Source organism: Anser cygnoides, chromosome 7 (assembly GCF_040182565.1).
Source record: "Anser cygnoides isolate HZ-2024a breed goose chromosome 7, Taihu_goose_T2T_genome, whole genome shotgun sequence".
Classification (NCBI taxonomy): domain Eukaryota; kingdom Metazoa; phylum Chordata; class Aves; order Anseriformes; family Anatidae; genus Anser; species Anser cygnoides.
The window spans coordinates 31,898,304-31,912,842 of NC_089879.1; the positions used below are offsets into that span (position 1 = coordinate 31,898,304).

Sequence of the window (14,539 nt, forward strand, 5' to 3'; positions counted from 1 at the left end):
GGCAAAAAGCAACTCTCTTAAGAGCAGTGACACAGGAGTAATGATAGCAAGGGACAGACTCCTTTGAACAGCAGAAGACCTTGCAAGCACGGCTGTGCTATCAACAGAAGCATCAATATTTTTTAAAGCGCCAAGAGCAAAAGAATGAAGTGTAAGATGAAGAGATCAAAGAGACTGAGCAAGCAATAAAGGTGACAAAAGGATAACTGAAATGATTGATAGTACACAGCTTGATACTATGAAGAACAAGCAGTAGACCATGAGAGAAAACAGTGATGTGAAATCATGGGATGTATTTATGAGAAGATAATTCCAAGGCAAGTGAACCATATACTGGTAATTTTTATAATTTTTTATTAGCATTGTTTATTGAGAGAAGAAACTACAAATTGAAACAGAAGCTTTCTATTTATAAAAGAATTGAAAAACTGGGTATATTTTGGTGGGTGAAGAGGCATAGAATAGGCTTCTTAAAAAGTGAACTGCTTCCCCACCACTTTCTTCACAGTAGCTAAAAAGGAACTGAATATGTCCCCATTTATGCAGCATGGTTGAGATAAAAAACTAGCACTAAAAGAATCCAGGGACACAGGCAAGACATGCAGCAAGATATCTAGAGCATACTTCAATCCTAAATTCTCGAGGCAGTTTGTCACAATAAGAATTACAGCTGCAAACTTAAAGGTGATTCTGAATTTTCTTTGCACAAGAACTATTAGATCCTCACTGCACACGAATGAGCAGACTGAACTGGATGATTACTGAACTGATTCATGGCCTACAGATGCTAAATCCGATCCATAAAGGTATTCAGGCAATGAAACGATAAAAATAGCTGATACATGAATACTACCGAGTTCTAAAAGATATAGAAAAAAATCACAAATCACTCAAAAAAGCAAGCCAACAGCATACATTACTCACTCCTCTAGCAGAACAACACCTATTGTAAAAGCTGAATAAAGCAGCACCAATAACAGATTGCATTTTTATTGTCTTTCAGATGTCTCCTAGCCACACCAATTACCAGTGAATTAAGAAACTTTGACCCAATATTGAGAAATAAGATATGTGCCCTTCCAGCACAGCTCTCACAACTCACTAGCATTCGGCAATCCACCAATAAGTTATAAAATATGCATATTTCCATTGATGTTTTAATGAGAAAATCTAGTTCTATTGGGGCAAAATAGTGAGTGTGACATTTAGAACATGTAGCTTAAAATATGTAATCCCAAGAAAACACGATAGCTATCTCAGCTTTAAAAAAGCACAATTTAAGATGAGTACATCTACTGTTTGTATCCAGCTCACAAACAGTAGATGTACTCATCTTAAGTCTCTCCAAATAATTTAATATTAAATGGCTTGATTTGCTTCTACAAGATTTCTATATTCACTTACCTTTTCCCACTAATGGCCAGCCATCTTATTTCAAGACAAGATTCACTAGTAACTGGAAGAATGAGATGCTCTGGTACTACCTTACCTTGGTAAAAGACTCCCCCATCGTTTGAGAAAGAATTTAAATCACACCACAGAGATTTACAAGAAAAAGTGACACAAATAAAAAGCTTGTTTTGGTGATTTTTTTCTCTTCATTATTCATCAAATGAACTGAGTTAACTGTGGATATTTTCTTGTTTATGTCTTAATTGCATTGCCCAAAGTACAGTCGTATAAAAAATGTCATGCAACAACAGTACCTGCAATCACAATGCTGTTCTCACTGAGGCAGGTTATTAATTTAATAAATTCTAGCACTGCAGCACATACAACTATTTAGAGCTAAACTTGGCTTGCATAGAGATATGTAAGTCTTTACAGCATTGAACAACTTGGTGCTTTTCCCATGCCACATCCAATAGAGCCAAACGCAGGAGTGCTGTGAGTGTACCTCACTGGGCACTGAACAGAAGAGACCAGGCTTAGGCAGGCAGCATCGAAGGTCCGCAGTGGGCTTCACTCTGTGCTCCTTTAGAGGCTTAAAAGCTTGTACTTTTTGAGACTAAAGTCATTACTCCAATGACAGAAGGAAACACACTCACAGTCATTAATAGCACCATGTGGGAAATTACTAATAGAAGTATTAATGCTCTTAATTGCAAAGAAACTTCTCTCACTTTCATCTTCTCTACAAATGAGTTAGTCTTATTAATTCTGTCTAGCTCTTCTCCATCTGCTATTTTGAGTATTTTATTTTTTAAGTTTCACTGTCAAATATTGAAGACCCTAAATTATCTCTGTTAATTCTTCCGAGAACTTCAATACTGTCACCTGTTGTGCCCCTCCATTACCAGGCTATTATTTTGTATTTCCACTTTGATCTTCCTTTGTATTTGAATGTGAAATGCAAAATTACCAAAGGACCTGAAAGAATAACCATAGAGTAATATTATACTAGTAAAGACAATAGAGTTTACTCGATAATGTAGGCATGAAGCAGTACATAATTCACTTATCATGAAAATAAAAACGATCATATTAATTTGAGAATTATTCATAAGTATAACCACAGTGACTAACCACATGGACACCATCCAAATTATACTGAAAATTCTGAATCCATAAATCAAAATACCTCATTGTGATCAGTTTTACCATCCAAAGGTCCAAAGTCTGCACTGGTAAACAAAAAACCTTGTCTGTCATCTGCATGCAACAGTTGGCAACTCTGCGATTAATAAAACTTTTGTTAAGAATCAAGCACACAAGAACAATACACACGCAAACAGTGATACCCTGAGTAACCAGACAAACAACAATTTTCAGCATAGACATGTTAGTTTTGAAATGGAGATAAACTGATGTTGATGAGGATGGAAAATGGGAACATGAGACGATTTTCAATTGTTGTGAAAGTAACTTTATTAAAAACAATCAGCTGGAGTTGGAATAATGACTTTGTGTTTCTTCACATGCCAATATCGTACAGCTCCTGCAAAAGAAAAGAAAAGGGAGTACATGAAAAAATAATTTAGTGCTCTACAGAGTGCATTGTCAATTTTTCCACACTGCTTACCCTTCTCCTCTGCTCCCAGCAACTAGTGGCAGGACACTGTCTCTACTCCTTCTAGGCACAGAGGACATAGAAAAATTTAGTTCACTGTCAGAAACATCAATTTTTCTATACAACTGTAATATTCATTATAAGTGCACCACTGCCATGGAACATTTAGTGTGATATTTACCTTTTGCTTTCCAAATCCTTGCATCGTTTTGTGGATGAGACTTGACATCTACATGACACCTCAAAGCAGAAAAAGGACAAAGTAACACCAATTCACCATGGCTGCATAAACATGGTACAGCACTGGCATTTGGAGCCTCTTCTCCTGTAGCAAGATAACTTCAGTACACAGTAACCAACTACTAAAAAAACCCCACACCCTAGTAGCCTAACAGCAGACTCCAAGTTCTCATGTCTCTTCATGTACATGTTGCACTTATTACTTTGAAGCCTGCTCCCAGGTCCTTGCTCAACTGGAAACACAAAACCTCACTGGTTTTGTATCACAGCTTCTGGCAGCTGCCTCCACCACCACCTTGGATGTGCAGGTCCCGCCTTTGTGTGCTAGTCTCATTTTGACACCACACAATACATACAAGTCACTGTCTACATATTTTTTTCACCTGGTTAAACTATCACAGCCCAAGCAAGGCCAAGAGTAAAATCTCAACATTGCAAGTCATCTGATTACGTTAACATACCCTTGTGATGCCTGTTTTAACAACTCCTCGAGCTAAATGAAGCATTTACCTAAATACCATGTTCAAACGCAGCTTATAAGGTTGACTGGGTATAAAGTCATTTAAAAACACAGATGTCTGTTCAGTTGGTGCCATCCAATTACCTGTATTTCATGATGAAAAGAGTTAACCTTTGAGACACAGTAGCCATGCAGCAACCTCAGGTACATTCCTGATCCCAAACCAGAATGTATGCATAATTTGTATATATAACCACATAATACAGCAAAAACCTCTTCATGCAGATTAGATGCTGTGTCCCCAGTTGAAATCCAGCCTCGAAGCACATGTCCCTTCTTTCCAAGGCGACAACACATTGCAGTTGTTCTTAAACCAGCCTCATGCAGAAGAGGTTTGTAGCTGGCACTAGGAATTCCATGGCAGCTTACCTGAGAGCTTGTATAAAATATCCATTTTGTAGGGCTTTGCAAATTCTGTTTTCTAGTCCACAGATAACACTGAACTTACTAATTTCTCTCTGATCAGCACATAATGATACACCGTACACACTCGCATGAGAAGTGACAGACTAATGGCTATACGTAGCATTGCTGATGACACACACCCAATTTACAGTTATACCCTGCTTAACACAACTAACACCTCCTCCCAGCCCAGCCAAGCAGAGAAACCCTGACTGATTCTAGTTTCCTAAACTTGTCAATATACTGTGTTATCAATAAATATATATATACACAATTGCATTTCCGTATATTTCACCACAAGTAAATAATAGATACTCTTAGGTGAAAGCAGAAGTTACATACCTTGATGTTATTTTATCCATATAGTTCACAAAATGACTATTTTGATAGGGGAAATGGTCATGAAGTGTTACAGGCTACTACAGCACACATAAATTAACCGTATGGTAAATCTCAGTTAATCTCGCTTTCTAAAAATAATGCAAGTTAATCCAATCCAACCCGCTGCCAGTACAGAAAACGTAGACAAATTGGAAAAATGACATACAGAGAAAAGTACAGAAGGTAGTGGTGAACCAAGGTGATAGCAGAGCTTTCTCCAGCCCCTGAGGAACCTCTGCTTTATCCATTACTCTTGTAGCATAAGGACATCAGCTGTTTCCATAAAACTCACTCTTCTGGTGCATGTGTCTCTTTTCTCTAGAGCTGAATAAATGACTGCTCTTATCCGCTAAAAGAATCCCGTGCAAAGTTCTGCAGATCCAAAGTAATTTAGTGCCTCAGAATACTAATGTTATTTTGCAGCATACTTAAAAGTGAGGTATTTCACAGGTAAAGTTATTTCACAAAGCAAAAGAAAGACAAAGGTCCCAGGGACAAAGCCCTTGCTAAATTTGGAAAAAGGTAATGAAAAATTTGGGCGAGATTAATAACAAAGGGATTAACGGAGCAATGACAACAACTGACATTATCTGAACATCCTCTCTTAGTTCTTCAGGAATTTATTAAAGGTGTATGGGGATATGATGAAATATTTTAAATGCTTATGATGAAGAACAATATCATTACTAAATAGACGTGTTGATTGTGACCAGAATATCTAGGAATAGATTTTATGTAAACAGAAGCATGAAACAGCCAGTGCCACATATTACCATAAAAAGATCTACCTACTTAATACTTAAACAAGAAAAAAAGGAATACAGGGAAAGCTGAACTTTATTTGTTTAAACACGTCCTTTAGAGCAAATATATTCTTTGCTCACGCAAACAAGCATTCATTCTCTTTTCCACTGAAGATGGAAGTGTAAGAGGATTTTTTTAACAGATGAGAGTTGCTAAATGACAACTATGGCTAGAACCATCCACTGGTATTTATTTTCATTGTCTGTTTGCTGCTACAAGACATTGGGTTTCAAAGGACAGTTCACCAGCTGCACATTTTGTGAACTGTGTAGAAACCAATGAACTTTACCTTTATGTTTCTTCTCAAACAGAATAAATACTAATTTTTTACAGTCTTGCTCATACTGACTATCAGCAAAAGCAACTTTTGTCGTTGGGAAAAATCAAAATGCATCTGTCAGTGTACATGACAAAAGCTCAGAGAGTTGATTTATTATGTGTTCCCAGAGTCTTAGGTTTACAACCATCTTATCACAATGAGGAGACAGTGAGAATTAGCACAGTGAAAACAAAGGAGGCACCTTCTTCTCCAATATTAACAACTGCTCAGAATACAAAAAGCAAACACCTTTCACACCATCATCATCACAAGGTGATATACTAAGAATAATTTTCATAGCGTTCCATTCCTGAGTTCTTTATAACTCTGCTCAAATAAATGTTATATAATGATTCCCCACCTGTAAGGGTACCACACCATTGTTACTCCATTGACTGTGGTGAAGTTTCTTCTGATTTTTCGAAAAAAGAAAATCAGTTTTAAGGAAGAATATTTATTTCCTGAGTAAGGCCTAAATACCAGAGAGTTAAACTTGACAACTAATTTTAGCAACTGCTATATTAATTTTGCAATCCATGCATAGGAGATTCAGGTTAACACTTCATAATTATTTATACCACTGACATTAGTTTAACTGTTAAGCAGCCTAAGGAAAAGGACTATTTGATATGGCAACGTATTTCCATTAAAACTGTAGAGGCCTGCCTGTTGCGCTTGCCCGTGACATTTTATTTTCATCTGTATCCATCACACATTACTGTTACAGAACAAACGATAAAGATTCTGGATCATCAGATTAGGTGTTGCGGATGAATTGCTGTAACAGTCGTGTTTGTTCATGTATCATATAGCAGGTTATTCCAAAACTCACTCACCTTCACACTTCATCCCTTAGAATGTCCTAACTCTGCTCATTCTTGCTGTAAGAAATGAGTAAAACCGACAACTCCTTGTCTTGGGTACCGACTGACTCTTTACCCAGAACACTTGTTTGTAAAGATCACCCTCAGGCTTCTGCATCTCTTCTGTGCATTAGTCAATGCAAAGATTTTACTCTGCAGCTGGGACATGCACACATGAGGTCAGTCTCCACAACCCAGCTACCAACCGCTACCCATCTCACCAAAGTAACCGGATCAGCCGTATTGGCTATCAGAGATTTTTGGCTTCATCACCAACATTTCCAACTAACCAAACGAACATTCAGTTCTGAAAGTCAAGAAGACTGATTGCAATCTGTACATACTCTACCCCACACTATCTAGAGCTAACAATACATCACTTAGTTCTCTCATTCAATACTTCTTTCAATCTCCCTCATTTATTACAAACTCACTGCCCAAAATGAGCATTAGCAACAGCCAGCCTGCTTTCAATTGATACAGAACTGTTAATACACATAGATTACAGCCTGTTTATAGGAACATCATGATAATATTTACTTACCTAAGTGCTAGAAATTTAAATGACATTGCAAGCATCATCACTGGTGAGACATTTTGGGAACCCCACAGAAAGGTGCACCAATCCAGACCAGGTGCCCTGCATGCTGAGGCAAGGCAGGTCCCCAGTGCACTGTAGCATGCTCCTAGGAGGAACCAGGGAGCAGCGGCGAGGAGGAGGATAACTTTGCACTCTCTCGCAAGGAAGAAAACTGTGTGTTATGCACTACCAAAAGAGATTCAGTCCCCAGGGAATTGAGAAATCTAAATGTAGAAAGCTTGACAAAAAAGACAGTAAATGAGAAACTAAGGCACAGAGAGCTTAAAATAATTTGCCCAAAGCCTTTCCAGAAGATTGCATCAGAGGTGGGAGCTGAATCTAGTTCTCACAAGTGAGTACCAAACAAGACCTATTTATTTATTTATTTATTTATTCATTCTTTACTTTGAGGTACTAGGCAATGTAGAGCATTTCCATATCATCAGAAATTTCACGAAGCTCAGCCACCCTGATTACAATACTTAAATGTACGTTTTTGAGAGGACAGTGTCCCTTGAACACATACATTACTTTCATTTTTTCAACAGAAGCTGCATGAGCGTACGTCAGAAGCATACATCAGAAGCATACATTTGTTGTTATATTTGCAACATTTTAAAACTGATATTCCACATTAATATGAGTGCATTTATCTCTGCTATTCATATGAAGAAACAGACGCTCTAAACCAAGGCCAGCAATGATATTAAAGTACCAGGTATTCGTGTTTTGGCACGTACAACAGCATACAGAACATAAACCAAATAATATCCAAAAGGGGGCATAGGGTGAACATGGTCGAGGATAACAAAACAGACAGTGTGGCAGATAAACTGAATGTATAACTCATGTTCATAAAATGCTGCACGTGAGAGAGAACTAAGGATCAGTCAAAGGTTCTGGCTAGAGGTGGGTTTCGGCAGGTAATGGGACAGCAAAGTACACAGCCTGCCAGTGAGAACCTCTGCAACTGGCAGCTGCTGGAGCATGTGGTGGAAGGCAGTACTAGTCGGTTCAAAAGGACACAAGAATTCATGGATGGCAGATCCCTATAAGGAGAGTAAAAGAACTAGGCAGGTGGCTATACTCCAACAACTCTGGATTCTTGAGTGTCTGGCAAAAAATGGCTCATCTCCTTTCCTTAGAGAATGGATGCTAAATGGATGGACCATTCATCTGCTCCACTGGGGCATCTCCAGGGATGGATGTTATCTAAATGAGCTTTTAGCTTTACTGACTGTGGAGAGTCCAGTCTTCCCCAGGAATCCAGGCTTATGTGGCTTTTCTCTCAGAACAAGTTTGTGAAAAAGTGGTGCAAATAATTTTGAAAAGCAGGGCAGGGATCCAAATTTTAACTTTTCATATAGTGTTCATAATTATTGTTTCGCTTCACCTAATTACAAAATGTTTCTAAGAGAGTGCAGTGGTATCTTCCATTCCCTCATTATCAGCCAGCCAAAACAAAGTGAAATTCAATTCTATTCTGAAAGTGAAAATACTCTGCAAATGCAATGATTACACTATTTTCCTCAAAGAACAGGGAAACTTCAAAAGCAAAATTCCCAGAAGACAATGACAGAAATGGAATCCCTAAAGCAACTGAACCCATAAACACAAAGAAAACACTAGAAAGCATGTCCTGGATCACATGCAATCAAGGCTAAGCTTTGCATCACCCATACATTGCTGTTTTTCATAACTGAAAAATCTTTGTCCCAGTAATTGTGATTATTTTTTATAGTACAGAAGTAAATTGATGGGAAAGGCTTTGCATTGGTGGCCATAACACGATGAGTATATCGTCACCTCATGTCTCTGTATACAGAGTGGGGATTTGTATATTTTGCTTTGTGTACAGTAATGATTCCATATTTGCTTACACTTCCTAAGTAGTTCTTTAAAAAAAAAAAAAGAGACAGAAAGAGACAGCCTTAAGAAGCACAAGCATTTCACTTTCATGTGCAATTCTGGATCTTGCTTTTTTCTAGCCCACCATAAAACACCTCAGGCCTCATCTTAGACTTCTGTCATAATATTTCCAAGCTAGAGACATAAAATTTCATTAATTTCTATACAATCAGGATCTGTTCCAATATTAAATAAGACAATCAGAAAGCTACTTATATGAGAAGACTACTCTGAGCCAAGACTACAGGGATTGGCTTTATTTCAAGTCTTAAAAGAGATGTCTTAAAAACAAACAAAACAAAACAATACAAAAACAAAGAAAAGAAAGTAAAATGTTCAAAATAAAGATAAAATGTTTCAGCTTTGCCTCCTACAGAATGCTTTCCTGCTTCCTATGGAAAAGCTTACTCTTTGAATCCTGTATACGTTCCTTATCCTCTTTCTTTTATGTATATGCTTGTCTTTCAATTCATATGCCTCAAGATTGCTACTTACAATTACAGTTAAGCAGTAAAATTATAATATATGCAGAATCTTCCACGTAAAAAATTTTGCTTGCCAACAAAGTCTATGAAAACACTTGCATTAAATTCCACCAGTACTTTTAAAGTTTCCTATAAAGTGAAGTGAAACACCAAACTTACAGAGCTCACAGAATCACAGCATAATGCAGGCTGAAAGGGATCACTGGAGGGCATCCTGCCCAAGCAGCTGCTCAAAGCAGAGCCCACCTTGTGGTGCCGTCAGGGTGGCCCAGGGGCCTCTCCAGCTGAGCCTTAAAAATCTCCAGCAATGGAAGCTCCACAGTCTCTCTGGGGAAACTGTTCCAATGTTTAACCACTCTCATTTTGAAGACATTCTTTCATAATAAGTAATGAGAACTTTTTTTCTTGATGCTGTTTGTGCCCACCATTTCCCTCACTTCCACAGAGAGTCCAATTCTGTCTTCTCTGTAAGTAGCCATCACATAGTTTTAGATGGCAGGGAGGTTCCACCTTGTCCTTCTCTACGAAACTAGTGCACTTTGCACCTCCCCTGCATGTCTTGAGCTCCCTGGCCATCTTGGTCGGCATCCACTGGACTCAATTCAGACTGTAAATCTCTGTCCTTACCTAGGGGGTCTGAACCTGGAGACAGATCTCTAGGTATGCCGCAAAAGTCCAAAAGCATTAGGAAAAAATCCCTCTGCCTGCTGGCTATCTGCTTGCTAAGTCAGCTACACAGTTAATACTCATCACCATGTTGTTATAATGACAACTTATACTTGAGTTGTCACAAGAAACCCCATATCAATTAAAGTCATTAGGCTCTTATATTTTTACTTTTAAAATCTGAAAAAAAAAAGATCAAAACTCAACACATGGAAAAGACGCATTAAAGGTATTTTTTTATGACATCCATACAAGTTCACAAGCTTTTTATTACAGTGTTTTCAGTCACATGCAATGGTTTATGCAAGCTGTTTTTTTACACAAATGACGCACCAGTTCACTAACTCTACTAAGGACAAACTTGAGCTTCCTAGAGAAAATAACCCACCCACGCTCTCTGCAGATCTCCAACTAAGAGGTGAAGCAATGACCTATTAAGTCTATCAGTCCCTTGGCCTATGAATACATTACAAGGCAGCAATGGATTCAATAGAACATCACCTTTTCTTTTCCAAAAATATAAAAGGGAATTCTTCTGATCAGTTATTCACTCCGACTTAAGCTTTTTCCTAAGCTGAAGTTAAATTATTTGTCATTTTTCTTAAAAGAATCCCTGCAACTTGTTAAATGCTAATTAAATGGTTCACATTAAACCTAGTTACACATTAACACTGCAGTCAATACCCAATTCTGAAAACAAACAAAAACGCTCCCTATTTTAAAATTTACTTTTCTTTACGTAAGTTAGGCTCTAACTTCTTTCTAAAATCTCATATAAAATGTCATGATACATCCATATAATTTCTACAATATGTTTCATTAAACAACAATAAAATACAAAAAAAACCCATCACCATGAAGTTTATAGCTCACTATAAACAAGAGTGGACAAGAGAAAAAATAGATCTTGATATAATTTCATATTTAATCATTAAATATAACAGGAGCTGTTCTCAAAGCCCAATCCAAAATCCACTGATGAAGTTCATGGGAGTCTTCCCATTAACTTCTACGTGCTTTGGGATGAGGCACGAAGATACACGTTAGACAGTGAAAAAAGATAAGGGAAAACTTACCCATGAATTCGATTCCTAAATGGTCTGCTGTACGCAAGAAAGCATGTAAAAGAAAAAAGAGATGGAAATGTAAGAAATAGGCTAAAAAGTAAAAACAATCTTTATCATCATTTGTAGCATTCAGTATTTTATGATAGATGCTGCAGAACTCAGTACAGGGTCAGAGACACACTGTATAAGGACTGGACTGAAAGAAAACCGGAGCTCTGTCCTCACAGGGGCAACTGTAAACCAGAACTTTAAAGTGTTGCCACATAAAGTAAGAGTATTTGGGGTAGGACGTGAACACCTGCACTCATTATACTTACATTGACTGAACGGCCTCAAGCCAGTTACCTATAGGAATTCATCCTCTCTTCCTCCTTAAAATCCTCTCTCAATATCATTAATGAAAGTTTTTGCTTTCAGTTCTCTTTCAGGGATCAAAACCTAGACTGAGAAATGAAACGTTTTTACTGAGTTTCGCAGCTCATTACAGTGTCCATGCTCCCACACAACGTGATTGCACAACTGTGGTCTGTTCCATAACAGAAAGCCTCACTTCAGGAAATAGCAGGCATGTTGCATATTTAGCCATCTGACTGATATGGAGCAATAATTTCAAGGAAATCAGAACAATCAAAAACTTCATTTTTTTTTTTTCAGTCATATGGACTGAATCTACCATAATGAGCTCAAACTACTTCAAGGCCCCTTTTTTCACATGACTAGTGGTGGTAGTGAATCATGGTGTGATGCTGTTACAGAAAGAAGTTTTAGTGCAAAGTAGATATCAATTTATATAAAGCCTTTACCATTTTTAACTTGATAGGAAGTATGTTTAAGTTGACATGCAATTAAAGAATAATAAACTCTCCATCCTTCAGGGACAGGGCAAAGGAAAAAATTATAGCTGACTCTGAAACTGGGTGTGTAAGGAGTGTAAGGAGTAGCTTCAAATACAAATTGAAATTGTGGAAGACCAAACTTTCTGAAAGGGTGCAAACCACAATTTTTGTCTATGCTAGAACTGACATATTTTACTTTTGCATTACATGTATATGTTAACGTTAAATTAAAGCCATACATATATGAATTTTAAGCATATAACTTCACACAAAGTTAAAGCCATACATTGCAAATCTGATCTATATTCATGCATTCACATCCAAACATCCCTGGCACAATTGGCACTGGGATTTAATTCTTAGAAGAGCATAAGATGTATCTTGCTTTTTTTCCTCAATTTTTCTGTACCTACAAAATCCACAAATATTATCTGCCTGCAATTCACACCTTGCAACTTTCTGTAAACTAGATGAAGATGTAGCCACCAACTGCTTGCTTTAAAAAACAATAATGGAGATCAAAACACTGTAATCAGGTCTCCAAGGAGCTAAGGATATTCACACATGAAGATCAAGCTGTATCATCTTTTTAAGGCTATGTAGAAGAGCTGATAAAATTCTCCTGACCGGGCTATGCATGTTCTCTAAATAGCAAAGCTTCCCATGCATGGCCTGCACTCTCCTTCGTTCAGTTCACCAACACGGTTAAAAACTACTTGCTCAAAAAGCACATATAAAATACACCCTTCCTTTAAAAACTGGAGGGTTCCTTAACAACATCTGGAAGGTTCAATTGAAGAGGGCGGAAATTTGTCAGGTTATTTATTTTAAATCTCTCACGTGCCTGGAAAGCAACTTCAGCAACCAGCATAGTATATATCGCTGATAAAGCTGATTTACAAAGATTATGATGAAAGGATGTCTAATGGGATAAACCCTTACAGTAAAATATCTAAGCTGCCAATTTGTATCACCAAGAACTGTTCTACAAGCTCTGCAAGCAGACACCTGGAAAGAGAAAACACCCCATTAATAATCCCCGTGGATTTGGTGCATTGCGCCATTCAGAGCGCACAGGTGCTTGCACAGCCCTCTTCCCCTGCATGACAGAAACGGAGCCCAGGCTTGGGAGCCAACCTCTGCATTCACCCGCGGGTTTGGGGAAGAGCCACCATGCCCAGAGTCGTGACCAGGAGATCACCCAGGAAGCATGTCTGGGGATCACGGGCGTCCCACTGACTGTGAAGTGCAAAATGCCATGGGTGACAGTGGCACCCTGTTTCAAACACACCTTCCAGACCACTGGATAGTGTGCAAGTGCTGCCCAAATGCATCTGTAAATCCATATTTATGTTTGGTTTTGTTTTTAAACTGCAAAGAGATTGTAACACAACTCTTCACTTTCTTCCCCTTGTTCCCTGGTTTAAGAATGTCAAGACTTCATTTTAAAACAAGACAGATGCTCTGATCCCACATACAGCAATGGCATGGCAGCACTACTTTGGCTCAAGGACTTCAGAAGGAAAAAATAATAAAAGAAATAACCTCTTAAGAATCTGAATGTACACACAGCCTTCCATCCCCTTTTCTCTCACTGCAGAAATTCAGCTGTACTCACAAGTTAACAAACACCTAACTTTAAAACTTAATTCCTTAGTATAAACATGGCTCCTACAGCAATGGTGCTTCCCAACGTCCAACACACAGAGTTGAGGATGCAAAGTAACAAAAGGCAAAAGAAGAAATATCAGCAGTCATTAACTGCCCCCATTGTTTAGCTCTTAGTGTAATGTTTGTATCATTCTATGATGTTTCCTCCACTAGACAGAGAAAAAACAAAAATCCAGAAAAAAAAAAAACCAACAAAAACAGAAAAGGAGAGAAAACGACTGCTGCCACCTCTCCCCTTATCAGAATCCTCGTCTGAGTCGGCTCCTTTGAAAGGCCACCTCCAAAAACTATATCCGCTTTCTCAGACGGCAGAATCGGGTGCTAACGCTCTGGGAATAAAGCCTTTACTCCACAGACAGGGCGCCACCTCCAGCAGAGAAGTGACAGGGCTCTGGCAGGGGTAGGAGGGCCCTGAAAGCTCCCCACTAGAAGTGCTGCGTGGTGAGCAACCAGCGCGCCCAGGGCTGCTTCTCCTCCCCTGCACCCAGCAGTGGCCAGGACAGGAGGGGTGGGGAGCAGGTTATGGTCATCATCCGGCTGCCCTTGGCTGCTCTCACTCACCCTGTTCTGGTGAACATAAATGCTTTCACAAGCGCCATCCTCCTCAGAATTGTGCTTTTCCTCTCTTGACGATGGCAAGACCCTCCAGCAGGCATTTGTGAGAGATGTGCACACCGTGGGGCAATGGGGGTAGAAACCAAGCTGTGGTGCTGGCCAAAGGCTGAACCAAGCACAAAACCATGGAAATACTGCCCTCCCTGACATGCCCCTGTGCAACAAAAGG

General features: G+C 38.7%; 1 protein-coding gene across 3 annotated transcripts in view; it reads right to left on the bottom strand.

The window, feature by feature from the left end:
* Positions 1 to 14,539, bottom strand: part of NRG3 (neuregulin 3) — a 406,747-nt gene that overhangs the window by 65,054 nt on the left and 327,154 nt on the right. Inside the window, exon 4 of one of the 3 annotated variants that reach the window (XM_067000738.1) lies at positions 11,258 to 11,281. The exons of 1 other annotated variant lie outside the window; for it this stretch is intronic. In XM_067000738.1, coding sequence (XP_066856839.1) covers positions 11,258 to 11,281 — 24 coding nt within the window. Of the gene's footprint in view, positions 1 to 11,257; positions 11,285 to 14,539 lie in introns of all 3 variants that reach the window. One more of the 3 variants, XM_067000737.1, reaches the window with a different exon arrangement.